This window comes from Pteropus alecto, unplaced genomic scaffold, assembly GCF_000325575.1.
Source record: "Pteropus alecto unplaced genomic scaffold, ASM32557v1 scaffold388, whole genome shotgun sequence".
NCBI classification, from domain to species: domain Eukaryota; kingdom Metazoa; phylum Chordata; class Mammalia; order Chiroptera; family Pteropodidae; genus Pteropus; species Pteropus alecto.
In genome coordinates this window covers 936304-964028 of record NW_006441398.1, presented here as the reverse complement: position 1 = coordinate 964028, position 27725 = coordinate 936304, and the positions used below count along the sequence as shown (strand labels likewise).

Genomic DNA, 27725 nt, shown 5'->3' with positions numbered 1-27725 from the left:
GGTGTAGTGGTAAAGACAGACTCACCTGGCGGGCGGCGGCGGCGCCTCGGCCCGGGGGTCCAGGGGGTCCCTTACTCTTGTGCATTTTCCAGGCAAGATGCCCGGACCACCGGCCCCTTCGCCTCGCCTTGCCCTGCCTCTTCCCCCGGGCCCTATAGCTGCGCACGCGCCTTTCCTGAGCCCCTCGCCGGCGCCCCGCGACCGCCAATCCCGCGTCCTGGGTCTCCCGAGTGTCCGTCCTACTTCCGCCTCGTCGTTCAGGCGCCGCGGCACCGGAACGCGGCCACTGGACTTGCCCAGCCCGCAGCCCTGAAACTACAACTCCCGGCAGGCAGCGCGCGAGCGTGCGTGCGCGTTGCGGTGCGGTGGGCGGTTCTGCAGGTGGTGCGGGAAAGAGGCGGAGCGTGCGCGGTGTGAGGGAGCAAGGCTGGCGTTGCGCATGCGCGCAGCTGAGTCTTGCAGTGCGCGGGAAAGGTGGAGCGCGCGCCAAGTGTGAGGGGCGGCGGCGGGCCACGCTTCACTGCGTTCCGCGGCCACCTACGGGCTACGATCTCATCTGGCTCTCCAAGTCTGGGCAGTCCTCACGTTTCTGTGGCGGGGGTAGGGTTAGTTTGGGCCTGGTCACTCGAAGGCGGTCCACAGCATTCAGGCCTCAGGCCTCCTGGCCCTTCAGCTCTAGACCCCGGAGCTGCCCAGCCTCTGTGAGGGGCCAACTTGCCTTTCATTTTCTCCAAAATATTTCACGCAGATAATTTAACTGAATTGTCTCCCAACAGCTCCAGGCAGACTTACCTAGTTCCTGATAAGGACAGAGGAACCTCAACAACTTCTCTGGCCCAGGTCGGTTTGGGCTTGTCCGCCACCAAGGCTGGGAGGAATTGCCCTGTGGTGACTCCTGTCCTTCAAGGTCCCTGGCATCCCCCAAAGGCGTTTAGCTCCTTGAAGAGCCCCCAAGGCTTCCTACGGAAGACACTGCTGCCCCATCCCCGCCTATGCATTCTCACATCCTGGGCAGAAGATGGACAATTACCTTTCTTCTCTCTGTAGCATAGAGGAGGTTCGCGTTCTTACCTAGCCATGGTCCAAGGTCACTATGACTCCCAGCTTGTGTCCCCTTGGGGTCCAAATAACCCTTCAGGGCAGCCAGATGCGCCAAGGTGGGGGTGGAGGGGGGTTCTGCCCTCATCTAATGTCACTGGGTCTGTACCTAGGGACAGGGACTGCTTGTAATGATTGGATTCTGCTCATTGTTTTCAGATTTCTCAAGGGAGGGATAAAATGAGTAAGAGGAAGAAGCTTCGGACCTCAGGTATTTGAACTTTGGTCTCTTTATTGCTGCTTCTGCTCTTAAGAATGTGGGCTTACTGCAGAAATGCTAACATGACCACACCAGGCTCCTTTAAAAAATGATTTAACACCTGTAAGAAAACTGTAAATTATGGAGGAGTACGTACAGTAGAAAGTGGAAGCTTTGTGGAGCTTCCTCCAGCCTCTGGTGGGCTCCCACAGCCAAAGAGAGGTCCCCAGGCTTCAGGGCAGGGGGCCAGCCTCTACAGGCCCACTCTCAGAGACCACCCCCGAATAGAGCTTGAGGTGCTGCAAGGCCATCTAGTATGTGGCTAAGTAAGTGCTTCACTCCTGAACCAAAAACCTAGGTTCTTCCCAGCTCTGCTGCTCACTGTGTGAAGAAAGATGACTTACTCTGTGCCTCACTTCACCTCTTCTGTAAATAAAGGATAATAAGAACACTTTTTATTTTTTAGAACAGTGATTTTCAACCTGGATGGGGGAGGAATTTGCACTCCAGAGGATAGTTGGCAATATCTAGAGACATTTTTGGTTTTCACAGGACAGAATGATCCCATCCCAATCAGTAGTGCCCCAAATGTCAATAGTGCCTAGGTTGAGAACTGCCCTAGAGCTCACATGTGGATTAGTATTTGTAAAGCACCAAGAAGAGACCCTAGGTAGTACACAAATATATGCTGTTGTTATGATTATCCTTCCAGACTTTTTTTTAAAAAAGCTTTTCATTTTGAAATAATTTGGGGCTTACAGAAAAGTTGCAAAAACAGTGCAGAGTTCTGTGTGCCTTTCTCTCACCTTCCCCTAATGTTAACGTCTAGTGCAACCATAAGACAAGGATCAATCTAATGGTACAGCATAAAAAAACAAGAAACGAACCTGAGTACACTACTTTTTCCAAACTTTTTCTGTGTATATGCAAATATGGTGCTTTTTATTGGAAATTCAAATCATCACATGTATTGATATGCAACCTCTATCTTTGACTTCATGCTATACTGAGACTGTGTCTATTTGACCATATGCTTAGAGAATTTCCTCAGGTGAAAAGAACTCAGTATTACATAGTATAGCTCCATTTTCCTGTCCATTGTCTAATGTAACTCAAATTTCTTAAAAGTTTAGAAATGATTTCTTTACTTTGTGCTTAATGAACTAGGGAGTAGCACTCATTTTTTTACCAAAATGTGGGACAAAAAAATTATCAACAGATTGAAATATTTTGTGCAGAGATGAGCAACAGGCTGCTTGGAGACACAGGAATTTATGTGACCTTGGAGGGGGAAGCTGGGGACAGCCAGGCCCACCCACGGCAAGTCATTTGGGGCCTCTCTTGGCAGTGGACTCCCCAGCTCAGTGTATCCCTGGGCTGGCCTGGGACAGCTGTTTCTGTGTGTACTGGATGGGATGGAGAGAGAAGACAATTCTGGCAGGTGGTGAAAGAAGCCCTTTCCCTCTGACATCTTTGGCCTTTGGTGTTGAACATGAAGTTCTGCCTTAGTTTTTCTTAAATTAATCCTGTGGGGACAGATCACAGGAAGGAAGTGGGAGGCTCTTTACTTCTGTTGGTATTTTTGCTTTTTATTTGGTACGAATGTCCATTGGTTTAGCAAAGCAAGCTGGTATTTGAGCATCTTAAGAAACCAAATAAACGAAGCTGCTATATTTTGTCTTTTCTGGGAGACCGCAGGGTGGGAATGTGTTTGGGTAAGAAACTCATTAGAGCCATGCTCTAGGTACAGCACTGGGGTGAGCACATGACGGGGAAGGCAGGGGGAGGATGAGATCAAAGGGCACAGCAGACTTAATTCCTGCCCTCGACATCAAGGGAAAAAGAAAAATGCTCCTCACAGAGAGAGCTAATCAAATACACAGCAGTGGGTTAAAGTTCTGAACGGGCACACATGAACCATAACTGACAGAATTAGAAGACATTACAGGGAAGTTGCTGTGGTCTAATGGAGTGCAAACAGCTGAATGAATGCCGAAGAGGACACTAGTAGTTGGTATAAGGAGGGAGTGGGTTATTCCGTGGGTTTATTTCAAGGTATGTAAGGAGATGAAGTTGGAAAGGGGCTTTGTGACAACTCCAGGAAGATCAGGCCTGGGTCTGGTTTGTCCTTTTGTCCTCACTGTCTGACCTGGTCAAAAGCACGGTAGGTACATGGTAGGCGCTCAGTAAATGCTGAAGTACACTTCAGTGTGCAGACTCTGGAGTTGGATGCTTGGATCCCATTCTGGTCTCTGGCTTTCGTGTGCTTCAGCTTTTTCATCTGTAAGACAGACATAACTGTAGGACCCTACCTCAAAGTTTTATCATAACGCACCCAAGTTCTTAGGAGAGTGTCTGGAATGGAACTCGATAAAGCTAACTGTTATTATTTGTTCATTGAATAAATGATTCGCTTGGGGCTAGATTTGGGGAGGTCTCACAAACTAGCCACTATAGGCGATTTCTATGTAAAGGAGCTTCCTTTATTCAACAGACAGACATGTTAATAAGCACTTTTAGGCTCTCAGTTGCTCTCAGTGATGGGGAAGGTATCACAGAGATATAAGAGACCGAGTGGCAGCTAAAACATCTCTTCTTTAGCACTTAATGACACTGGGTCCCAGTTTTCCCAGGATAAGTAGTCTTCAGGCATCATGGAAAACTAGATGGTACATAATTTAGTTTTATCTGTGTTTCCCGGGAAGTGATCTGCATTTTCAATGTGTTTATTCAGTCAGCTACCAAATATTTATGGTGCACTGACAGAGTACTATATGCTCTTCTAGACACTTGAGCCCCAGCAGAGAGTGTGATAGATGAAGTCCCTCCTGGCATGGAGCAGATTGTAGTGAGGGAGACAGAAATGACCCAGTACATCAGTACTTGCAGAAAAGCTATGAAGTGAATGAAACAGCATGGGCCTGAAAGGAGATACTCTATAGAGAAGTCAGAGAGTAGCCTCTCTGCAGGGATGTTTGAGCTGAGACCCGAAGGAGCCAGCACACACCTCTCACCAGAGAGACAGTAGGCTGGGCCAGGTTGTTTCATGTAGTTGGAGCCAGCCTTGGCCAGCTCAGGATTCAGCTGCAGTCATGACCAGGCCATAGGTAAAAAGCCTTTGAATCCTACAGCCACATAAGCTCCTAGGTCCCACCTGGACGAGGTTCCATCTCATCTCGGTCTCCAGGCAACTGTCAGAGTAGGGGTTTCCTGCCCTTGGAACAAACCTGCTCACATTGCAACTGTGGCCCTTCCAAGTTTGGTTGTCATCCATGGCAGTACATGCTCCTGGCATCTCCATTCCTTTTGTCTTCCTTTATCTTTAAACCAGGAGGAGAAGGAATTCATCCTCTGAAACCCCCAAAGCACCCAAGGCTCAGAGACTCTGACAGGGCTTCCCAGAGTTACGAGTTGGACCCTTCGTGTCACCCTGAGGAGTCAGAAGGCAGGGCAGGACCTGCTCCCTCAGCAGAGCAGAGTGGGGAGGAACCAGGACAGGTGGCTTCCAGGTAAGTGGCTCAGAACAGTTCAGCAGACCTCCCCAATGACAGTGGGCACAGCACACCTGCTTAGTGAACAGGATGCAGAGGGGAGGGTACCAACATAACCCAATGCCAGGCCTCCCTCCTAGGGACTCAGGGTTCTTGGATTCTGCTTCTTGAAGCTTTCCTCCCGGACTGTCCTCTTTATTGAGAAAGGTCAATGTTTTAACCCTGGGCAAGGAAAATCTTGAATTTTTCGAGGTCACTTAGTTATAGAATGCAGCTCATCCTGTCTGCTGGTCAGATCCATATTTATCCCACATTCTTTCTTCTTCTTTTTTTTTTTTTTTTTTGGCTAGGCAACCCTTGGTTGACCTCACAGATTGTAAGGACCTTGTCAGCTTACAATCCTTTATATTTTTGATTTTTTATGCCTACAGCACCTCATCTTCCTAAGTGGTCGCCCATCTAAGTACTAACCAGGCCTGACCCTGCTTAGCTTCCAAGATCAGACGGGATCAGGCTTGTTCAGGGTAGGATGGCTATAGACCCCACATTTCTTCTTGATCAAGAAGGTACCAAAGGAGTAGGTCTGCTAAATAATAATCGGTAAAAGAGAATCATTATGTGGTAGACAGAGTGTTAATAATAAATGCCCTGCATATATCAGCTCTTTCAACCCTCATGGCACTGTGAAATAGGTTTTTATCCCCATCTGTCAGGTGAGGATTCTAAGGTTTTGAGAGATCAAATGACTTGCCTAAGACCACTGATCTGGTAACAAGACAGGCTGGGGCTCTGGTGTGTCTTACTCCTGTGTTCCTAACCACTATGGTTTCTCAGTTCCCTTTTTTTTTTTTTTCTGGAAATATGTAATTAAGCACAATGGGGAAAAAGAAAGAGGGTCTGGAAAACAATTTAGTCTTTCCATGGGGTTAAACCACATGTAACTATAGCAAAGTAGAAAGGGTTAGTGTGAGTTAGGAGAAGGAAGGTTCCTGTTACTCAAAATCTTCAGAGAAGGCATGTGGTCTGACTGACTACTGTTTTCTGGGGAGCGGGTGATCTCAGGTTATTAGTCTTAGGACTAAAGGCAGCCCTACTCTGATAGGAAGAGAAGAGCCACATGTCACGCCTAAGCTGTTTCTCCAGACATGACAATATCACAGTGTTCCTCACTCCTGGAGAGGTCAACGGGGCTGATGGGGTCACAGCTACTACCTACCCTGCCATCTGCATCCATGAGAATAGTCAGAACCCACGGAAGCAGGTTCCCATCATTTTTTGTTGTTTTTAAAATGTTTTATTAGGAAATACCAGGTGCACAAAATATAACAAAAAAACACATAAAGCAAACAAGCTTAACACGTTTATGTTGAGAAATGAAATCTTGCCAATACCCAGAAGCCGCCTAAACAACCCATCCCAATTAAAATTTTCTAACAGACTCTTGCTGGAGGCATCTAGACTTATTCTTTCTCTATAACCTCCCCATATGAAAGTTGAGATCATATGAAATTTTGGTTTCACTATTGTGCAGTAGCAGTATCATAGCCAATGAGGTTTATCTGAGGCATGATTATTGCTAATTGAAATTTTGGTTCCAGATTTTTTTTTTTTTTCAGTATACATAGCCACATCTTTTATAACCTTAGCCTCACTCATGTTTTTTTTAAAGAGTTTATTTTTTTAGAGCAGTTTTAGGTTTGTAATAAAATCGAGAGGAAGACATAGAAATTTCCCATATACTTCTTGCCCTCACATGTGCATGGCCTCCCCGTTATCATCATCACTCACCTACGTTGCCACACTGTAATCACTCAAAGTCCCGTAGTTTACCTTAGAGTTCATTCTTGGTGTACATCCTATGGCTTTAGACAAATGTATAATGACATATATCCACTACTATAGTCTCATACAGAGTATTTTCACTGCCCTAAAAATCCAAACTTATCCATCTCTCTCCCGACCCTGGCAACCGCTGATCTTTTTACTGTCTCCGCAGTTTGCCTTTTCCAGAATATCATGTAGTTGGAATCATACAGTACGTGGCTTTTTCAGATTGACTTATTTTTCTTAGTAATATGCGTTTAAGTTTCCTCTATGTCTTTTCATGGCTTGGTAGCTCATTTCTTTTTAAGACTGAGTAGTAGTCCATTGTACTGCTTGTTTATCCATTTACCCACTGAAGGCCAACTCAGTTGCTTCCACATTTTGGCAATTATGAATATACCCTTTTTAAGACACTGTGTTTCTCATATCTGCAACTTCCCTAACTTAGAATTTGTGGAGTTGGGGGCTGGAGTGTCAATCCAAATGAAAATTCCTGTTCTTGCTTCAGAAGCCAGTTCCTGGGATTATAAGGGTAAAGTGCTACCGGAGCAAGCAGCTTGAATTCTTGATGTGGGACCCTGAACCCTTCTTGGAGTCAAATGTTCCTCAGGACGCTGCTCCCCTCCCCATTCCACCCTCTCTCATCAGGTGCTCCAAGACCTCTTTTCTAGGAGATTCTGGGTACCACCTTGCCTTTGGACTGCATTCTCTGCCTGCTATGCACATTGACAGCCCTAGAGGTTCTCCAGAACTTCCTATTTGTCTTTCTCCACCCAGCTCCCCGAACAAGGAAGCAGGAGGCCCCTCTAGGCTCCTCAGGCAACCAGAAAACGAGCCAGTTCCCTTCCCACCTTCCCAGGTGAGCCTGCTTGGTAGCCTTGCTTATGTGCACAGGATGTTGCCCCCCTTCAGCTGGAGTGCCTGCCTCTTCATCCTCAAGGCCAACGGCTGGTGAGAGTGTGCCCTGGGGTTGGAGGGCAAAGGCCATGTTTGAAACTACAAGAAAGAAATTGGTTTTGGTATTTTATTTGGTTCCTTTCTGAAACCTCATTCCTCCCTTTATTGCTGCTTTGTTCTTGTATCTGGTTCACAGAACTCAGTTGGAAGGTTTGTCCCCCAGTTTGCAAAACTCAGGAAGACAGTGACGAGACAAGCAGCTACAAAGGAAGAGGACTTCGGGAGTGGGGCATTTAGCTCGGTAAGGCCCTAAAATTGGCAGGCTGAGAACAATAGAGGCACAGCCTCTTGGCCCAGCCTTGGTTTTCTTTGGCAATGGCTAGATCTGCACCCCGCACATCTACATTTTTAATGTTTCGCACTACAGATGTCTTCCTACTGCAGGTGCTGTGCAGGCAACTCGCAGCTCAGGACTGCTGTGCTTGCACCAAAGCACTCAGGGCCAGTGCCCTTTTGCTCCATTGTGTGCGAGTTAGTAAGACTCAGAAAGGCAGCCCACATTCTGTCCCTGAACCCTTCGCTTCTCAGAAGCTTTTGTGCAAGTAAGGATTGGGTGTAGTCTTACAGTGTGCTTTCTTGTCCTTGCCACCGTCAGCTCTGGGGGTGACAATGTCTGGCAATATGCACCCCTAAAAAAGTAAGTGGTGGGTGTGCCCAGCGGCTGTATTTGTAATTGCCCCCAGTTGGGAACATCCGTAATATCTTTCAACAGGTGAAATGGTTGAACATACTGTGGTCTATCCTCACCATGAACAAAACCCAGCAATTAAAAAGGAACAAACTAGAGACAGACCCAACCTCCTGGCTAGATCTCCAGGGTGGGGAGTTAGCATGTAATGGAGATAGAGCTTCAGTTGCACAAGATTAAAGAGTTCTGGGGATAGATAATGATGACGGTTGTACAACAATGTGAATGTACTTAATACCACTGAATCATGCACTTAAAAATGGTTAAACAGAAGGAAGGGTTATTGGCTGGGGCCTCCGGTACACCGCTTCAGTGAGGGGCTCGACCGCAGCCACCTGGCTTGTTGCTTTTCTGGGCACCTCTCCTCCAGCCCACCTGACACCATGCACCAGTAAGGAGCATGGCACCGATCCCTCTCCACTCTTGGTCACTGCTCTGAGCAGCATCACCCTTTATACCAGAAAGCCGACAGGCACAGTTTTTACTATTTCAATCGCTGAATGTCAAATCCTAGAAGACATAGCATTCTTATGTGTGATGTTAAATGAATGCTGGAAGCAAACTGCCCCCTTTTTTTTTCTAAATGGAAAAAAGGTTTAAAAGCTGTGAGTACTTGAAGCTTATAAGCCAGGGTGTTCCCTGCCTGAGTTTAATACTATTCCCAGCAAAGGGCTAAGTTTGTAAGTTAACACAGCTGCCATTTTGGAGTTGGAAACTGGTCCAGGAGGGAAAGTCTTTTATTGGAGCAGATACAAAGGCTGATCATTCTGTTTTAGAGATGCTAATTCTTGAAATAAACACAAGACCCCTTTCTTTTCTAATTATGAAGTTATAAATACTAGCTTTTCCATCCAAGCCACTGGCTGAGGTACTGGGTCGGGGAGAGGGTGGCATAGGAAGTGTGAGAATAAAGAGAAGGGCCCATACTCTTAGAGTGGAAAATTTTCAGAGCCTCCCTGAAACCATTGGTGGCAGAGTTCAGTCACTGACAGCACAAATTCATCAAATCACTTCAAAAGCCCTGGTCTCAAGATTGAACTTTCATACTTGGGCTGTGGTTCACTTTGAAACACAAAACAAAAATTATTTTTTAATCCTAAGAACTAATACTCAAAATGCTGTCTTGAATCATAATATATACATCAGGTCTTGATATCATCTAGACCTGCATGTAGACCTCCATTGTAAAACCTTTGTATATGTGGTAGGTTTCTGTGAAAACTTCATTTAAATGTAAACTTCATACCACACTCAGTTTTTATCTTAATAAAACTATATAGAGTTACTTAAAAATGGTTAAAATGGTAAATCTTTTCTTGTATATATTATACCACAATTTAAAAACAAAACACAGAGAGGCCTCTGTGTTCCCTTCCCTAGCTTCCCACAGCAGTCACATCTTACATGTCTATAATCCATTGCCATCACCAGGCAATTGACATTGGTGCGATTCATAGGCCCCCTTGATTTTTATATCCTTGACCTCCGCATGCCCAGTGCTGGTGGGAAGAAGCAGCTGACGGAAGGAAGGATTCCATTTCCCCCTCCAGCCCCTGGCACAAAGCTCTGCCCTGTACTGGTACAGTCGTCCCTCCTTATCTGCGGTTTTGCTCTCCGTAGTGTCAGTTACTTGTGGTTAACTGCAGTCTGAAAATATTAAGTGGAAAATTCCAGAAATAAATAACTCAGAAGTTTTTAAATTTTGCACCATTCTGAATAGCGTGATGAATTCTCAGGCCGTCCTTCCTGGGGCTTGAATCATCCCTTTGTCTAACATCTCCACGCTGTACATACTCCCCAGCCTTTAGTCACTTAGTAGCTGTCTTGGTTATCAGATGGACTGTCACAGTATCACAGTGCTTGTGTTCAAGTAACCCTTATTTTACTTAATAATAGTCCCAAAGCCATTCACATAACTTTTATTATAGTATATTATAATTGTCCTATATTAGTAATTGTTGATCTCTTACTGTGCCTAATTTAAAAATTAAACTTTGTTATAGATATGTATGTATGTATGTATAGGAAAAAAACATGGTACGTATAAGTTTCACTACTGCCTGCAGTTTCAAATATCCACTGGGGGTCTTGGAACAAATCCCCTACGGATAAGAGGGATGACTGTGCTGATCCCTTCGGTCATCTGCGCAGCATGAGACTGTACAGAAGCAGTACAGTCTGAGTCTTTCTCTCTCCGCAGGAAATACTGCCAGAGCCCAGTGCCCAGCACGCAGGAAGCCAGTCACCAGAGGAGTCCCCAGGGCTCACTGTCTGGGAGGCAGATGGTGCCCACTCCAAGCACGGCGTCCAAAACCCTGTAACACCTGTGTCTGGCAGGGGGCATTCTCAGCCTGAGGTCTCCAACGACGCCTCTCCAGAATGGGGGACGGTGCCCTTGGCCTCAGAGAGGGCCAGCCAGGATCACCTGTTGGAGCAAGGGACCAATTTGCTAGACGGTGGAAGCACAGAGTGGGGTGGGGTTCCAGGCGATCGCGGCCAAAAAGGGCATCAGCCAAGTAGTGAAGCCGAGGAGAAGGAGCCAGACCAAGGATCCTCACAGGAGGAAGGTGCCCAAGGAGGAGCGGGGGCCAACCAGGAGGAAGGAGACAGCATCCTTGGCTTGATCCCTGGGGGCCCAGAGCCTGGATCTGTGGTCCAGGGCCTTTCAGACTTCATGCAGACACTCAGCAAGGCTGGCAGGGAAGCACAAGGGAGCTGTAGCAGCCCAAGATTCTCCTCCCTTAGGAGCATTGTTATCACAGACGTGAGCACAGACCCCACTCAGCCAGAACAGAGGGCTCTGGAGGTGGCTGGGCTGGGTGGGAAGGCCCCTGATGGAGGCCACAGCTGGGCCCTGCCCAGAGGTATGCCTCTCTGTAAGGAGACTGCAGGAGGCAGAGGGGAGGCAGGGCAAGAAGCTAAGCCCCCTGGCAATGTCCCAGGGGGCCCTGCAGCCTTCCTGGCTTTGGCTCATGGGATCCAAGAGCCCATTGTAGATGTTGGAGATTCCATCCCCGTAGCCTCAGAGATGGGCTCAGGTGTTGATCAGACATGGGTGCCAGGCTCGGATCAAGAAGGTTTCTGTGCACTGCCTTTGCTGTTGCAGCCCTTGGGTGAAAAGGCAACCAAGTTAGGTAGCCAGAGCTATGAACAAGACATCAGGGAGCTTAGTCTGTCCCTTGGAGCCTCTGCTCCGCTGGTGCACAGAGAAGCAGTGGATGGCCCTCCCCTGGACACCAGGGTTCACCAGGGCAACCCAGATGCTCTCAAAGGCCTGGCAGGCCAACCCAAGCACCCTCCTGACTCTGCAGACCAGGCTTTGTTAGGGGAGTCTCCAGCCATGGAACTTGACTTCCTGCCAGACAGCCAGATTCAGGATGCCCTGGAAGCTTCTGACTTTGAAGACCCACCTGAACAGGTAAGAGCTTCCCCAAGTTACAGCCAGACAATTCCAGGGCAGGTGCCAGTAGCCACAAGCCCTCTCCCAAATTGCCCAGTTGAGGGAAGATGGGGTGGGTGGCGGTCTGTTTATACAGCAGAGTCTAGGGGTCTGAGTTGCAGCTTCAGTGTGTGTGGAGTCCATGGTTTTCCAGAAAGGACAGACCTGCCTTTACATGAGGGGCCTGTCCCAAACATGTGCATGGAATTTTCTTTTTCTACTGTAATTTGTAGGGACTTTGCTTACTTCAGGGATCAGGGATCTGCCCACCCAACAGGCAGTGGGAAAGCTGCCTGACAAGACTCTGCTGGCCATGGCATTCACCTGTCAAGGCAGGTGGCAGCCTAGCTTCAGCCCTGCTTCTAGGGGAAAGCTCAGGTCCCTGGCTGGTGGCACACCTGAGCCTGGGCTAAGTGTTGGTGCCCTGGGAGGGAGGCAATTGGTTCTTTTTCCACACACTGGGTTTGTCAGGCACCTGCCAGAGGTGACACAGATGGAAGGGGAGAAGGCTGGGTCTGCGCCCAGGTTGGCCTGATTCTGCAGCTGTGTCTCAGCCACCCCGTCCTGGAATGGGGAGCCCAGCTCCTTTGATAGACGTAGGCCTCTGTTCCTTCAGCCATCCCTGCTGAAATGTATTTTTTTTTTAAATTCACTCAGTATATGCTTATCAAGAGCCTGCTCTGAGCCAGGCACGAACATATCCGGTATAGTCCCTGCCCCCGTGAGGTTTTCAGTAGCACCGTTCCTGCTTGCCTTTCCCAGAGTGAGCATTCTGTACCCTATCATTTCAACACTTAAAGAGTCTTCATGCGACACAGCCCCAAAACACAAGCACAGGCTTTCATCTGGTGCCCAGTTTAAGAAAGCCAGCTGTTCCAAGTGTGGAGGAGAGCATGGTTGGGTTGTGCAAATATGGGTCTCCACTGCAGTACCTTCCCCGGGGATGGCCAGGGGTGATTTTGGCCCTCCACAATGTTCGCCTGGCTCTCCCTGCCGTGCGTGGGCCCTGGCTCCTTGTGCCACCCATTTCATGATCACCAGACAAGCGAGATCATGGGAAGTAGGTCACAGTGCAGTTCAGTCTTAGAGTTTGAACACAAGCTTTTGGATAGGTAGGCGTTCAGGTGCTGGAAACAGCTGAAATTTTAGAATTGGAGCCTTGTTTCTTGAAAAATGCAAACCCTTCACTCAGGAAAAAAAATGCCTTTTAAGTTACCCCGAGTCTCTGGCCTCTTGGGCAGTGACTAAATGAGAAGGCTGGGGAAGCAGTTGGAACATTTGGTGGCATCCAGCAGTCAAAGAAACAAGCCTTTCTGGACAGGTTACCAGACAGGCTGCCAGTGACTGTGCACTTGGAAAACACCGAGGAATCAGCAGTATGGGGAACGTGGGCGGACAGCCGGGTAGTCAGACCTGGCAGGCCCTCCAGGGGAATAGGCACTGTCTTGACAAGGCGGCCAGTGCCCAGGCACATTTTGTTTCGACACTGGGCGTTCCCGGACAAGTTGGGGCAACCCAGGCACGAGCAGGTTCCCATGGGAAGGTTCTGGATGGCACTTGGCAGGAAAGCCATGTGAGCGGGGGCACTTGAGAGCAGAGTGCAGACAGAGGGAGAGCAGCTGTGCAGCCTCCCAGCACTGAGCCCTCAACCCTCACGAGGCACAGCCATCAGCACCACTTCGGAGGAGGCCACTTGGAGACTCTCAGAGGTTACATAGCAGGGAAGGCCAGTTTTAAACCCAGGTCCCCTCACAGGAAAGTTTAGTCTTTTCTTCTCATAACAGCTTCCTCAGGATGTGACACCCCAGGGCTGGTGGATCCTCTGTACACTGCTCAAGGAGCATCATTTAAAAAGCTGATTTCCAGGTCCCTCTCAGGGGCCTACAGCAATGGCCCTGGCACATTCAGTATGAGGACTGTGTCATGACAAACATTTACATAGCCCTGGTGAGAGGGAGAATATTCCTCATGGCCAAAAACAGTGCAGAGAGTTAGGTGAAAATGTAGTATTGAATTGTGTTTAAAGTCACAAAGTCACCTACGTGAAATGGCCAGATGCTGGGAGACATTGTATTGTCTACAGCAGGGATCTCAACTGGCACTGCTGGTGTCTATGGCTGGATTGTTTGTTCTCTGTGGTGGCGACTCTCCTGTGCACTGTAGGGTATTGAGAAGCATCCCCGAGCCTCCGCCTGTCAGATGCCAGTAACACCCCCTCCCTCAGTCTAACAACCAAGACAGTGAAGTATCTCATGGAGGCAGAGTTGGCCCCCCACATGAGAACCTCTGGGCTCTAGCCTGTTCTTTATGTCTGTTCCTTTGGATTCAGGGATCTCTTTTCAAGTGTAGCTCGCCCCTTCACGCCGTCCCCCATTCCTGACAGAGGAGAGGGGTTCCATTCGGGAAGGATATCCCTAGCACAGGCCCCTCCTCCACCCCAGGATTTCCGTCTCCTTAGAAGAGACCCTGGGCAGCCGCCCCACTTCTGCCTCTTTTCGTCTTTCAGAGAGACATATCACCTCCGTGCCTGAGCCTGACATTTTCCACAAAACTTAAACCACCTTTAAACAAGCTTCTCAGAATTACCTTGCTCTGTCCCTTATTAATTATGAATTTTTCCCTTGCAATATATTTTCAAAATCTTTTCCTGACATACGACACATGGCTTATCTGGCCAGCTTCTGCCCCTCGACACAGGATGCCCACCTTACTGCAGTCACCACTACTAGGGATCTTCCCTGTACCTTTTTGGATAATATGGGCCAAGCCCAACACAGTGCTACACCTTAGTTGTCAGGGACAGAGCCACCCCCAGGCACAGGTGAGTCTGTCAAGAGCCGCGACCCCCAGGTCTAGGCATCACTTTTCCTCTGCGAGAATTCTAGCCTGTGTTCCTGGTGTTGACAAGGAAAAGTGAGATGTTTCCTGTATGACTTTTCCTTCCCTGGGCATGGCTTGCCCAGCTAGACTGTTCACACATGTGCTTTCTCTTCCTAGTTTCCTGCAGGGAGAGGGTTAGGCCCTTGCTGGCCTGGCACCAGCCTACATGCCGTTGGAGACCCCCTTACGAAGGCCCATCCGAGGTAGGCCGGGTGGGAGGCTGTCCCACACTCTCGCCTCAACACGAGTCCTCCCTTTGTCCCCGGGTCAGGGAATTTCACTGCTTTTCTGGCACTGGAGCCCCCACGCTCTCCCTCCCCCGAGCCCTGTGCACTCCCATTTTGCTGATGAAGATGACAGGGGGGCCCTGGCTCTCTCACACTAAGCTTTGCTTTCCAGTAAGGGAGCTGAGCTCCATCTTTCAAACTGCTTTCATCCCCTGCTTCCCACAAGTGGAGAACTGGTGACCAGCCATCTGCATCCAAACCAGCGTCTCTCCCAGGAGCCCTGGGGTGGTGCCCCGGTTCCGCAGTTTGAGTGCAGTGTGTGCTTTTTTCTGGAGAGAGAGTCCAGGGCTTTCCCTGAACCTCCTCGGAGGGGTAGCAAACCCTGACAAGGCTAAGAACCATTGGCAGAGACGATCCTGGGTGGTCCCAGTTCTGGCACGGGGTAGGCTCTCTGACCTGTCCTGTCTTTTCACTTCCTACTTGGCTCTGTGCCCCAGAGCAGTCTACTTTCTGTCCCTCCTGGAGGCCACCAGGTGCACTGTCCCTCCACCAGCAGCGTATGTATGTGTGGTGGGAGGGGTCCTCTCCCCTCACCCCAGAACCTCTCATAGTCTGTCATCTTCCTGTCCTTTCTCCTAGCCTTACCAGGGACAAGCACTGGGCGACTATCCCTTTCTGTTACCTCACACTTGAACTGGCCTCTCTGCAGAGGCGGTGGCTTATCAATTATTTATAGCCAAGTGTCTGTTTCTGCTTGACAAGTGTGGAGGAAGGGCTAGGGTGCAGTCCTTGGTGGGGTTTCTTTCTTCCTCCTCCTTTTCCTCCTTGAAATATAAGGCGGCATGTTTTTGGTCCTTGCCCTTGCACATGCTCTGTCACTAGTACCTGTTGTACCACTTGTACACATGCATACACCCTGTACAAGAACTAGAGGCAATTTAGTCAAAGTGGCCTTACTGTTGTGTGAGCAAAGAGGAGGGAGATTCACATCTGAATCTCCGATGGCCTCACTGGGCTGATACGACCCCACATGGACATCTGGAAGCTCCAGGGGCAAGGCCTGGGCTTGATGGCCTGTAGCTGAGTGAGGTTAAGAACTGGGCCAGGCAACCATCTCTGGATGACTGAGGCTTATGGAGCAGAACCAGAGATTCAGTAGTGACAGCCCAGGAGGTACTGCCAAGCCCGAGGTGTGGTAGGCTTTAGGGAGAGCTGTTGGCAGGATGCCGACCCTCTGCCAGCACCCGCAGGCTGCTCACGTTAGATACGGTAGGTGCTGTGGCACATCTACCGCTCCCGTAGATGTTAACGCCATCCAGAACTACTCTGGGCACTGGGGCACTGGGGAGGCGGCAGGGGACAGGACAAAACACGAAGCTTTGATCCATTGTATGTTGGGCAGGGCAGGCAGGGTGAGAAAGAGACAAGCAGAGTGTTAGGGGAAAAAGTGGGGAAGGGGTTACAATTTTAATTTAGTGATCAAGGAAGTCCTGCTACCACCCTCCCCCCCTCCCCCCAAAAAAAGAGGAGACATTTAGAAAGAACATTCCAGAGCCCTAAGAGGTGCTCTGGGGAAAAGCCAGGAATTCAGTGTGACTGGAGTGGGGAGAGAGGGGGACAAGCAGGAAGGCACGGGGTCCGGAGGTGCTGGCAGACGGTGCAGTGGGCCAGGTTTCCATTTTCATAACCTCCACCCATGCTGCATGGGAGACAAGCTGTAGAGGCAGGAGCTGGGGTGCCAGGGAGCCTTTGGCAACGGTCCAGCCGAGAGCAGCTGTGGTGGGGGAGAAGTGGCTGGATTCTGGGTGTGCTTTTGGCAGTTGAGGCCCCTGGGTTAGCCATCAGAGCTCTGCCCGTGGTGGCTTAATATCTGGAAAAGCAGACAGCTCAAAGCCCAATGAAAGTCCCCCAGAATGGTGTTTGGCCAGGCTGTCTGCTGAGGGCACGTCTCTTGTCCTCTCCCACCAGTACCCATGAGGGGATCCAGCCCTGTGAAGCCGCCAGGATGGAGGATGCAACAGACACCATGCGAGGCCTCATAGTTGAGCTCTCCAACCTGAAGTAAGATCTGGGCTCGCATCTACAGGGAACAGACAGGACAGGCAGCGGGGATGGGGCCCAGGGAGGAGCAGGGAGGGGAGAACCAATGGGGCAGCAAAAAGAAGCCCCCCTCCAGTAGCCCAGGCCACTCAGCCAGGGACTTCCAGAAATTGTCTTCCTTCTGGGCCCTAGCCTGTCATGTCATAGACCTGTCGTATGCAGAATTGTTAGGTTTTGAAGAGGGGCTGAGATGGTCAGTCTGCTTTGTAACAGGCTGATTCTGTGTGACCTATGAGTGTGCATGAGTGTGTTAGCCCGTGTAAACAGGAATGCGAGGCGTGTCCTGCTGTAGCTCACGGCCAGTGCTTTTTCTGCCTAGCCGCATGATCATGAATGCCCACCGGGACTTGGAAGCCTTCAAGCGCCTCAGCTACCGAAAGGCAAAGCCCGCGAGTGGACCCTACACACCAAAAGGGGCCGGGCCTCACCCTCGTGGGGAGCAGTCCTGGAGGGATACGTAGGTGCTTCCCAGCGGGGATGCTGAGCAAGCCTTTGTGCTGTGCCTCCCCCTCCCATGGATGTGCGTGTGTTTTCTTGGAGCCCTGGCCCACAGAAGGGCTTGATTGCTGCCAAACAGCTAGCAATGGTGCCTTGGCATACCCCGGAAAGCCTGCAGTCCCCCATGCTGCTCCAATGGGTCCTAGTGGGCTTCAGCAGATTTGGGAGGCAGCTTCCCCTAGGAAACCCTGGAGGCCCCACTGGAGTCAACAGCCTCCCTCCGGCGTCTGTATGGGGGAGGGAACCTGCTCCTCCCTAAACTGAGGCTGCAGTGGGAGGTGGAGGCAGCCTGGGTTTGCAAATTTTGGCGGCTTAGCCAAGGTTATGGCAGTTCAGAATGTTTCTTTTCTGGAAGAGAAAAGACCTCCCTTGTTTATTTGTCTTTCTCTGATTTCCATTTTATTTCTTCCGGGAAGGCCATTAATAAATGATTCCCTAGTGAGGCCCCAGGACCTGCTGTTTGGAGTTTGAAGTGTTCTGGTTCCTTGATGTTCCGCCCACAAACCTCTCTGCCTCTTTCCCCTTTCACTTCTCATTCTCCCTGCGAAGGCAAGTGGGGCCACTGCTGGGACACAGGCCAGAGGGTTCCTGCAAGTTCCCGAGTGTGTCAGATTCTGGGAGCGGATGGCTATGTGTTCCCAGTCAGGCACACACACCAGTATCTGTGGGGCAGTGAGCCCACCAGACATCCACCTAGAGAGTTTGCTTTCAGCGCTCAGTGGCCCCGTCTGTCCTCTGTGGGACAAGCTACTTTGAGGCCTCAGCCTGGGAGGAGGCAGTCCTGGGGAGTTGCAGTTGATGCCAACTTGGTGCTGAGGGCGGGTGCTGCACACCTTATCCCGAACAAGCCTGACCACAACCCCCATGGCAGTGTCAGAGGCAGCCCCAGCCACTGTGAAGCCGCCAGGCTTCAAACCCATTTCACAGAAAACGATGCTTCTATTAAATTGGTCACAACCAGGTGGATCAGACCCGCCTCTGTATTAGTCACTGTCTGTGGCTCCCACACCCAGCACCCAAACTGCTAGGGCCATGGCAGGGAACCTCGCCTACTGCCTTCTTACACCCAAGTAGAGCCCATGTGAGAGGGGAGCAAGTTTGGTGGGGGTCCCCCACCACCTCTCCTTCCTTGACCTCCCCAGGTTCAAGCCCCAGTGGCCCTCACTTACGCCATTAGCAGTTTGCAGCAGCAGGTGGTGGCTGGGATGTTGTTTCCGCAACTCAGTTTGAAGACCCTTGGGGCTGCTAAGGAGCCTTCTGTGTCTTTCTCATCCCCTCTCCCTGCCAAGCCTAGGCAGCAGCCTGTCTTCAAGGACAGGCTCCCATCCTTGGCTTTCCTCATGGGTGGCCTCAGGTTCCAGTTCAAGGGCAGAGGGGACCTGCAAAGTCCAACTCCTACCCCCACCCAACCATGGGAGAGTGTGGGCTTGGGCAGAGGCCCATCCTGGGTTTGGGGGAGCAGTGTAGATGGACACTTGCCACCTGCTGCCCCCTAGAGGCCAGGGAAACAAGCTATGGCAGTAGACGGGGCTGGCAGGGTAGGCATTCCTCAGAGCGCAGTTTCCCAGGAGAACTGGATCACAATTCCTGGGTGGGAAGGAATCGCCATTCCCTCCCGCCCTTGCCCAGGCTGACCCAAAATGTCTCCACAATGCCCCTGCCAGAGGCCTGGGATGGCTGACACCCCCGGGACACAGCCCCCAACCCCTAGAAGTCCTTCCCTTGCTCTGAAGGGCCTGGCATGTGACTATGGCCCCAGGTCGCTGGGACATTATGGTATAATTGTCTCTCGATGCCCCTCTCAAATCAGGGCCCCATCCCCAGTGTGGGGGATTCCACCCATTTGGTATGTCAGTATGTGTGGGGTAGCTGGAAGGGAGTTTGAGAACACCAAACATCACAGAAAGGGCCTAATGTACTAATGCAGCAGCAGAGCGTCCTGCCCAGAAGTGACCCCTCAGAGTCCCACAGTCTCCCTGTGGCAGTCACTCCCTCCGCATTTCAGCTCACTGCAGCCCCATGAACCAAACTCCAGACAGCAGTCGGGAAAGTGGAGGTCAGAGTAACATGTGCAGGCTGGCACAGCCAGGAGAGAAATAAGGTGCCCCAACCCCGCCGGAGATGTTCCAGTTACGATGTCCCAAGACCAGCCTCGTCTGATGCTGATCCATTCATAGCATTTATTGAGCACTGACTGGGTGTCCAGTGCTGGGGAGGGAAGATGGGGGTGTCTGAGGACCACTTCCTTCCTCACAGGGCTCTTTGGACTGTGCTCCCAGCCTGGAGAAGGTCCAGGGGCGGGGCCGCGTTGGGTGCATCTTCCCCGAAATCTAGTGTTCACAGAGTCAGGGTCCCAAGCCCCAAGAGAAGGCAGCATCCACCTCTTCCCCGCACCTGCCTCCTAGGCAGAAGTGGAGGGGCAGCAAGAAGACGGCGAAGGTCCAGACGACTTCCCGGCACCTTTGGAACCTGAATTTTAAAATGGAGTGGGGAAGAGAAAAGCAATAATAGGTAATGAATGATTCCACGTTCGCAAAGTGCCAGTTCAACCTGCAGGGCTCTCGGGCTCTGGCGCCACCTGGAGGCTGATTCTGGAATAGCAGCCCAGTCACATTCCTAGACCAGAGCACCCCCAGGTGGGACCCAGAACAGGACACTCTGGCCGGCTGTGCTGCCCCCTCGTGGCCGCAGGCTCCGGGGACCCTGGATTTGTGACACCGACTGTTACCAGGGAGGCGAGCCCCAGGTGTTCCTTCTCTGGCAAGAGAGGGGTCTCTCACCCTTCACTCTACACCCCAGGAAGTGTTTTCCTACAATTAAGGGGGGAAGGAAGATTCTGAGACCATCATTCTAAGTCCCCTCAGCTTCCAGAGTCTCCCAAGTTAAACCTCCTGGAACCTCACAAGGATACTATCTTTTTCCTGGAGGCAGTCTCTCATTCTTCTAACAAATGTTTACTTTGCAGCTGCGGGGGCAGGGTCCTCCCGCTGGGTCACCTCCCTCAAGGAGCACACATCTGATGGGGGAGGCACTACCAACCCAGAACACCTAAATGGGCAGCGACAACACCCCATCAGACCCAACCCCTCTGTTGGCTAACTTCCTGGTAAAGTCACTAAAACGGATTTGTCCTTTAAAACGCCACAGGAGCTGAGGTCTTTTGCATCCATAATGATAACTACTGCCATTTAAGCCCAAGTTACTCAAAGCCTGTGTCAACCTAGGCCTGGCAGCATGGCGGCCTCACTGGGAACTGATTAGAAGTGCAGGTGCTCAGGCCCCACCAGGAACTGCAGAACTGGAATCCGAATTTTATGAGCAAGATCAGGGTGACCCCACATGGTGGGCTGTGCAGGTGAGCAGAGCCAGTTTTGACCTCAGGGCAGCTCCAGCTCTCCTAGGTTGCAGCCCTAAATGCCCTCCTGGACTGCTCCCCACAGAGCAAACTCATGGGCTTTCCACCAACCTGATGTTCCCTCCTGCCTGCCTTGGACCCCTCTGCCTAGAAAACCAGCCTCCTCCAAACTCAGATCCATTCCTGTGGCCAGCTGCTTAGCTACGGTCTAACATACTGAACACACAGGCCTGGTCTTGCCCCTTCTGTGGCTCCCTAGTGCCCAAGTTCAAACCTGTCGGCCCTTGGCCTGTCCCGAAATCTCTGACACCTACCCCTCCACCATACGCGTACACACACTCTATCCCTAAATTCCTGAACAAGCCCCAATACCTGGGCCACACTTTCAGTGCTCAACCAAACTGGATTAGGCTTCCAGAAGTCACTTCCTCCAGGAAGCCCTCCTGGATACTCTTCATCTGGATCAAGTGCTTCCTCTAGAGTCCCATTCAGCACCTATCACCTGTGTTCTAACTGCTGTTCTCTCATCCACCTTGTCCACTGATGGTCCAGTGTTTGGCACAGAATGGGCACACAAACTTTAGCAAATGGGTGAGGAAATGAGGAAGCTGGGGTTCAGAGACTCTGAGCAGTTTTTTAGGGCACACAGCTCCTCAGTGCCAAGAAGTGCCAAGACCCTGCCAAACCTGCCTGCAGACCCCAATGCTAGTCCCCATGGCCTCCCCACCACATCACCTGTGCTTGGAAAAGGCTGGCACTTCCTCCAAAGAGGGAGAGTCCTTTGCCTAACGCCACACACCAAACTCAAGCCCCAGTTACCTACACTGAGCAACACTTCTAGAATACTGTTCTAGGGTTTCTACACAGAGCTTCTCCCCTCAACCCTTTGAAGTAGGTACTGGAGTTAATCCCACTTCACTGAGGCAGGCCCCCTCCACAGATTTCCCCAGCCACCTGCACTGGCTCCTCCTCCTGCTCCTCCTCTGCGGTGGCCTGCGTCCTGGGTCCTCGCCTTGTCTGGCCGAGCCAGCCTCTTGCCAGCGGAGTTGCGGGTGGTATAGCTGTAGACAGAGGTGTAGCCTTGGCCGGTGAGCGGGCAGAAGCGGCGGGTGTGGGCACGATCGCGAGTGGCACCACACTGGGGGCACACGTAATCTCGAAGGATGGGGCACAGAACCCGGCCCGCCTCGTCCTTGAGCACGTGGGACTGGTAGATGGCCCTAGACTCGCCATTGTGTTTGCAGAAAGAGCACAGGCGTTCAGGAGCTGGTGAGGATTCTGGGCTGGACCTCTGATCCCCTGGTCCTGGTCCTGGTGCTGGTTCTGGCTGGGGGTCCAGCCTGGTCTCAGGCTCTTCTTCCTCACGAAGAGCCCCCACCAGACGTGCCAAACCCAGGTAATCCGTCCATAGATCAAATGTCCCCATGGCTGGGCAATATGTGCCAGGCAGAGGGGCAGAGAGAGAAGAAACCCTGCCTGCGCCAAGCTCGTCCTTCTCCCTTCTCCCTTCTCCCTTCTCCCCTGCCCCTCCCTTCCCCTCCCTTGCCCTCTCTGGAGCCTAGGAGTCTGGGCTGTCAGTTCCCTCCTTATACCTCCAAGGGGGTATGAAGGGGGAGGAACAGGCTGTGGGAGATTCCTTATTGTCACAGGGGGGCTTGCTGCTGCTCCCTGTAAATGCACCTGCCAAGGAGATGCATGATCTCTGAATGAGGGCAAGGGGGTTTGCGTGACAGAACACAATCTGCAGGGAGCACCCACAATTTGGAGCCACACATCCCACCCAGAGGGCATTGGGAGGGCTACCCCTACTCCTCCTTGGAGGAGGCCAGCCACTCAGCCCCACAGGATTTTTTTAGGAGGTGGGGGGACGGAAGCCCTGCCTCCAAGACAAGCATTGCTGTAACCTGTAACTTAGTAACTGCTTTCTTCCTTCCCCTGGGCTGGGGGAGGAGCCAGGTGCCCCTGGGCCTTTTGGGGCGGGGGAAGAGCCTGATATTCCAGAGGTCTCTGGAAGTGGAGGCTCCATGTGGAGGGACAAGGGCCCAGCTCTGGTCTCCTTCAGGGCACTTTCACACTCATTGTCTCAGTGGAACCCCCTCTTAAAGGATGAACAAATTGAGGTATGAAGCCACCTGCCAGCAGGGTTATTCACAAAGACTTAACACAAAAGCCTACTGCCCCCATCCAGTTGTTGGAGCCCCAGGGCTGCGTGTGTGCTGCAGAGGCAGCCTGTTCTGGCCCTGGGGTGGAAAGAGGGGTGAGATGGGGAAGTAGGGGAGAGCAGAGGTACAGGTTGAGCTAATGGGGGAACCCCCAGCATTCACTAGTGCCTTTATCCCCCCTCTCTCAAATGAGACCTCAGCTCAATCTCAGAAGGATAGAATATGCCCAGGAGTCACCAGGTGGGGCACAAGACACACAGGTGGAGAAATCAGCCTGTACCAAGGTGGGTACTTGAGGGTAACAGGTCTGCAGGCACCAGGGAAAGGGTAAGAAAGCTGAGTCCAAGACTTGGACACAGAAAAGAGGGGTTACACTGCCTACCCACACCATTCATTCAAGAAACATGGAGCCCTCCAGAGCGAGGCTCACCACCTACTTTCAGAAAGGTTTTTCAGCTGTCCACCTCCCCCGACCCTCCAGGACTTCTGCCCCAAATTCAGCTTCCACCTGGATCCCAAACACCAGACCTCCCCAAGGGGTGAGAGACCAGGATCAGTGCAAGGTACAGGCTGAGCAATTCTAGGGGGGAATCCATGGTGGGTGTTGTCCCCTAGCCCACTCGCCTTAGGCTGTGTGCAGCCCAGCCACAGTGACATTCATCCCTCGGTGGGTCTGGCCTCCATCTTCACAACCCACCGACAACAATGAATGTTGATTGTGACCTTCCAACAATGATTGTGACCTTCGCTGTGGCTTAAGGGAGGGGATGTGCTCAGGTCCGACCAGCCCCCCAGATCTGGAAGGTAGATGGCAGTTCCAGGCCTCGGGGTCCACTCAACGGTCGATGGTTTGCCTGAACTGCCCAAACTCACCGACAGGTTGAATGTTCCCCCAAGCCCTTGGCAACTTCTTGGGGGTGGGGGTCCCAGAGTGGAGGGTGGGAGACAGGAAACTAGAGGAGGGAGGATCCTATTGACTCATTAAGTCAGCAAACAGTAGGTACCAACTGTCTGCTCCAGAACCTGGAAAAGTACTAGATTAAGTAATAGTAACTAAATATTTTTGTAGCTTTTGCTACAAGGATGTAGCAGTACTGGAGGTGGGCTCCCTACTTCATTCATTTACTCAAATCACCCTTAGAATGGCCCTGGAAGGTGCAGATGACATCCATTTGTCAGTTTGAGAGACTGAGGCCAGAGGGCACGGCTTAGTGGCCCCAAGATGTCTGGCTGCCCTGCCGCTCCAGTTTCCCCGGGATGCAAGAGATAAACAAGTCATTTTAATACAATGTATATCTTCTGTTAGCTTCACCCTGTTCCTGATGATTTTTTATGAATCACAACAAGCCCTGGAGGTCCTCAGTGTCTTCACTTTGCAAATGCAGGGCTCGTGCAGGGCTCGCAGTGGGGCCCCTACCAGGCCCACTGGGAGTCCACTTGCCCACTGGTCAAGGGAGAAGTGAGAGGACCCGAGGGACACCCACAACCTGCCTTCAGGGTTTCAAGGCATCTGAACTCAGGCCCTCAGTGATGTGAAGGGTGCAAGGTCACTCACCCTCAGACCTCGAAATAGGTTGAGGTCGTATTGCTGCTCGGACTCTGACTACAGCAAGAAGCTGCCCCTCCTCATTTCCTCCCGGTAAAACGGGCCCCCAGTTCCTCCCTCTAGGGACCGGGAAGAGTTGGGAGCCCGCCCATGCGCAATCTCAGAGGAAGCCGCCCCCACCTAGGTCTAGGGACGCCGAGGAAAGGCTGAGGAAGGTTCTTCAAATTTCCAAGTCTCCTCCCATTTCACTCGGGAATATAGGGCCCTAAAGGACCCTCCTGGCGTAACCCTAAGGCGGATCAGAGGCCTTAATTATGCTAAATTTGAATGAGCCCCAGAACTCCCCTAGCAGAGGCGGCTTGAACCAGCCCAGCGCTCCAAGCCCCGCCCTGAGACTCCACCCCGAGGCTGCTCCCGGAGATTGGTCTTTCAAAAGCCACCGACCCATCCCCTTAAAGCCCACCCACATGTTACCAGTTCCTACTACCCGCCCTCTAAAACCCACCCATATAAACTCCCATGGAGCCCGCCCTCAAACTCAACACCCATAAAACCCGCCCCTAAGCTGGTTTTCAAAGAGCCCAGCTCTCCTAAGGCCTGCTCCTGGGCACTGTCCCTTCTGACACACATTTTGCCGGCTCCAGGGGCGCTCAAGGCCACAGAGCCCTCCCCCCTAGGTCCCTCCTTTAAAGCCTGCTTGCCTAGACCCTACGGTCTGCGTCCCTACGGAGTTACCAAGGCCACCCCCTTGGAGCCCAACCCACCTAAGGTCTGCCCGGACAGGACCTGTCCGCAAACCGGACCCCGCCCCCTCGGAGCCCGAGCCCCTCGCAAGACGCCCTCGTGAAATTTCCCCACGTCGTGAAGCTCCTTCCCCAAAGCCCGGTCTCTCGACCCCAGGTCGCGGTCCAATCACGTCCCCACCCCTGTCGGGAGCCCCGGCTGGGGCATACTACCCCGCGGCCCATCTTCTCGGCCAGCTGGGCCCCATTCGGGCGCGGGGGTGGGTGGGCGGCGGCCAGGGCTCCTCCTCTTTACCCCCCACAGGTATCTGGGCCTTTCCGAGGGGGAATGCGGGATCTCTGGCTTTGGAGATGGTGATCCTAACGAAGAGAATGCCTAGAACTCTGCGGGGAGGAGGGTGGGTTTGGAGAGCAGAGGAAGTAGTAATAACGCTACATTCATCACCCTATTATTAGGAGACTTATTTTATCGATGAGGAAGATGAGGCTCTGAGAGTTTGGTATACAACTCTCGGAGGTTCCTCAAAAGCTTTGTTCTTGGTGACTATGAAGCTAGAACGCGGGGTCATCGGGTCCGAGGCACTCTGGCCACATTGGAGAACCCCTAAAACACCCTTTCTCCTTCTGTATCTCCTCTCCACTTGCTTCCCTGAGGGCTTTGACCTTGATCTACCAAGGAGGGAGGTCCCTGCAAGGGGTGTCCCCAAAACAGGAAGGACGAGCAGGGGGTGTCTGGTCTGGGGATTCAGGAAGACAGGGCTGGGGGAAGTGGGCGGGGGATCCGAGTCGAGGGGCGGGGCCGGAGGAGGTGCGCAGCCCCGCCCTGTCTTTTGGAGGAGGGGTTGTCTGGGGCCTCCCGGGGTCTGTCTCCCTTTGTCTGCAGTGGTCGGCGCTGGCTTCCCGCCCTTGCCCTCGGTGTCTGTCTAGGTCCGCCTGTCTGGGTCTGACTGTGCTCCTCACGGGCCTGTGTTTGTCTGGGTCTCCCGCCCTGCGTGCGCTCCTGTCTCTGGGTCTGCCTGTGGGTATCTGGCCCATTACACCTGATCTGTGTCTGTCGGCTTGTCCCCTCCACCACGTATGAGGCTGACCCTTGGCAAGAGGCAGCCTCTGGTCTGTGTGTATCTCACTGTCTGGACTTGGGGCCCTTGGGGAGGGGCTGACTGTTCCTCTGGCCAAGTGTCCTTAAGCTTTCTGGGGGCCGATTGGACTTCCATCTGACTTTGAAGCTCAGTAGGGTGGGTGCAGCTGTCTCCTCCCACCCCCTCACCCCTCCCTGGTGCAAGCCAGAGGTGCCCTTCGATGCTATTTTGGTCCTCATTCTCCTTCGTAGCGCCTGAGAGCCCACCCCCACTGCATCCCAGCCGGGAGGGTCTGTCTGGGCAGGGAGCTGGGAGCAATGTGTGAGAGGAGCCTTCCAGAAGCCACACTAATCCAGGCCCACCCCCACCCTGAGCTCCAGGAAGGCAGGGCCGCTGGTGCAGGTCTGGGGGTCAGAGTCAGAGGTGAGAAGGTGATGGATGGAAGCAGCTCTGCCATCAAGTTGAAGAAGGGGGTGGGGACAAGAGGTCAGAGGTTCAGAGATTCCAGGGGGTGTCTGGAGCCCTGTGTGTGTCTCTGTATGTATGTCCATGAATGTGTTCCTGCATGAGTGTCCCTGTGTGTGTCCCAGTGTGCATATGTCCTGTGTGTGTATGCACAGACCTAGGGAGGATGTGGGGTAGGGCTTGGCAGACAAAGATCCCATTATGGGGTTATGGCAGCAGTGCACCCAGGGGGTCCCCAAGTTGAGTCTCATTGATGGCCCAGGCTGTCTAGACTGGTGGGCAGGGGGCTCCTCATTTCCCCCATATCTGCGTAGCATCTCTGGTTCCTGCTCTGCCCTCCCCTTGCCAGCTCCCAGCTTCCTCTGTCTGTTCAGGCTCGGGCCCTTCGTGCAGGATACTCAGACAAGGGCTGCGTCTGTCCCACCCAGACCTGGGGGCAGCCAGAGGGCTAGGAGCCCCGACTTCCTTTCCAAGCCCACCAGGTGTGGAGCCAGGGCTGGGAGAGGCAAGAAGGCTCCAGCTTCTTTGGGATTAGGGTTAGGGGTTGTGGAGCCGGTTGATGGGAAGTTTAGACACTTCTACTGAGACTCACGGTTCAGCGCAACCCTTGTCTGGGTCAGGGTGGGCTCTCTGTAAAATGCAGGGAGCAGCTACCTATGGGCTTGTTACTGGAGGGCTGCAGTGGTCTTGGGGTCTAAGCTACTTAAGTAGGCTATTGTGGGGGTCTGTGGGGGTCTGTAAATCTAGGTGGGTGTGTGCGTAGTGGGTGGCTGTCTCTATGCCAGTTGTACATGTATGTCGGTGTTCCTGTGGGCTTCTGTTTGTGTATGGATGTCAGTGTGACTGTGGGTGTGCGTCAGGCTAATTGTGGGTAATTGCAGGTCGATGTGTGAGCCAGAGTACGTGGGTGTCTGGCATCTGTCAGTGTCACTGTGGGTGACTCTATGATATGGTGTCTCCTCACCCCTTTACTA

The 27725-nt window shown here is 52.1% G+C and overlaps 3 protein-coding genes and 2 pseudogenes across 4 annotated transcripts in view; 2 read left to right on the top strand and 3 right to left on the bottom strand.

Moving 5' to 3' along the window:
• CC2D1A (coiled-coil and C2 domain containing 1A) overlaps window positions 1–360 on the bottom strand; it is a 16176-nt gene extending 15816 nt beyond the window's left edge. The window contains exon 1 of the mRNA XM_015594765.2: window positions 26–360. Coding sequence (XP_015450251.1) covers window positions 26–85 — 60 coding nt within the window. The 5' untranslated portion in view covers window positions 86–360. The remainder of the gene's footprint in view (window positions 1–25) is intronic.
• Window positions 261–19466, top strand: CUNH19orf57 (chromosome unknown C19orf57 homolog). Of its 2 annotated transcripts, none has more exons than XM_025051631.1 (10): window positions 261–344; window positions 777–840; window positions 1258–1309; window positions 4629–4806; window positions 7390–7471; window positions 7706–7810; window positions 10458–11675; window positions 14694–14779; window positions 16772–16864; window positions 17223–19466. In XM_025051631.1, exons 3-10 carry the CDS (start codon window positions 1279–1281, stop codon window positions 17362–17364), a joined length of 1935 nt encoding a protein of 644 aa, XP_024907399.1. In that variant the 5' UTR covers window positions 261–344; window positions 777–840; window positions 1258–1278; the 3' UTR covers window positions 17365–19466. The 2 variants fall into 2 exon arrangements, with proteins under 2 accessions (XP_024907399.1, XP_024907400.1); XM_025051632.1 differs by lacking the exon at window positions 261–344 and adding an exon at window positions 442–600.
• LOC112485386 lies at window positions 5211–5329 on the bottom strand (annotated as a pseudogene).
• LOC112485396 lies at window positions 6308–6392 on the top strand (annotated as a pseudogene).
• Window positions 19467–19567: 101 nt separating the features above from the next.
• NANOS3 (nanos C2HC-type zinc finger 3) lies at window positions 19568–24895 on the bottom strand. The gene is made up of 2 exons (XM_006918753.3): window positions 21711–24895; window positions 19568–19870 (listed from the first exon to the last, which is right to left on the bottom strand). The coding sequence occupies exons 1-2, from the start codon at window positions 22180–22182 to the stop codon at window positions 19803–19805; spliced, it is 540 nt and encodes a 179-aa protein (XP_006918815.1). The 5' UTR covers window positions 22183–24895; the 3' UTR covers window positions 19568–19802.
• Window positions 24896–27725: the final 2830 nt, after the last annotated feature.

Coding starts and splice junctions, on each gene's coding strand:
- CUNH19orf57 (XM_025051631.1), top strand. CDS start 1,279: ATGAGTAAGAGGAAGAAGCTTCGGACCTCAG. Junction 7,472..7,705: donor TTCCCTTCCCACCTTCCCAG/GTGAGCCTGCTT, acceptor TCTGGTTCACAG/AACTCAGTTGGAAGGTTTGT. Junction 7,811..10,457: donor GGAGTGGGGCATTTAGCTCG/GTAAGGCCCTAA, acceptor CTCTCTCCGCAG/GAAATACTGCCAGAGCCCAG.
- NANOS3 (XM_006918753.3), bottom strand. CDS start 22,182: ATGGGGACATTTGATCTATGGACGGATTACCTGGGTTTGGCACGTCTG. Junction 19,871..21,710: donor AGGAGGAGGAGCCAGTGCAG/GTGGCTGGGGAA, acceptor TTTAAAATTCAG/GTTCCAAAGGTGCCGGGAAG.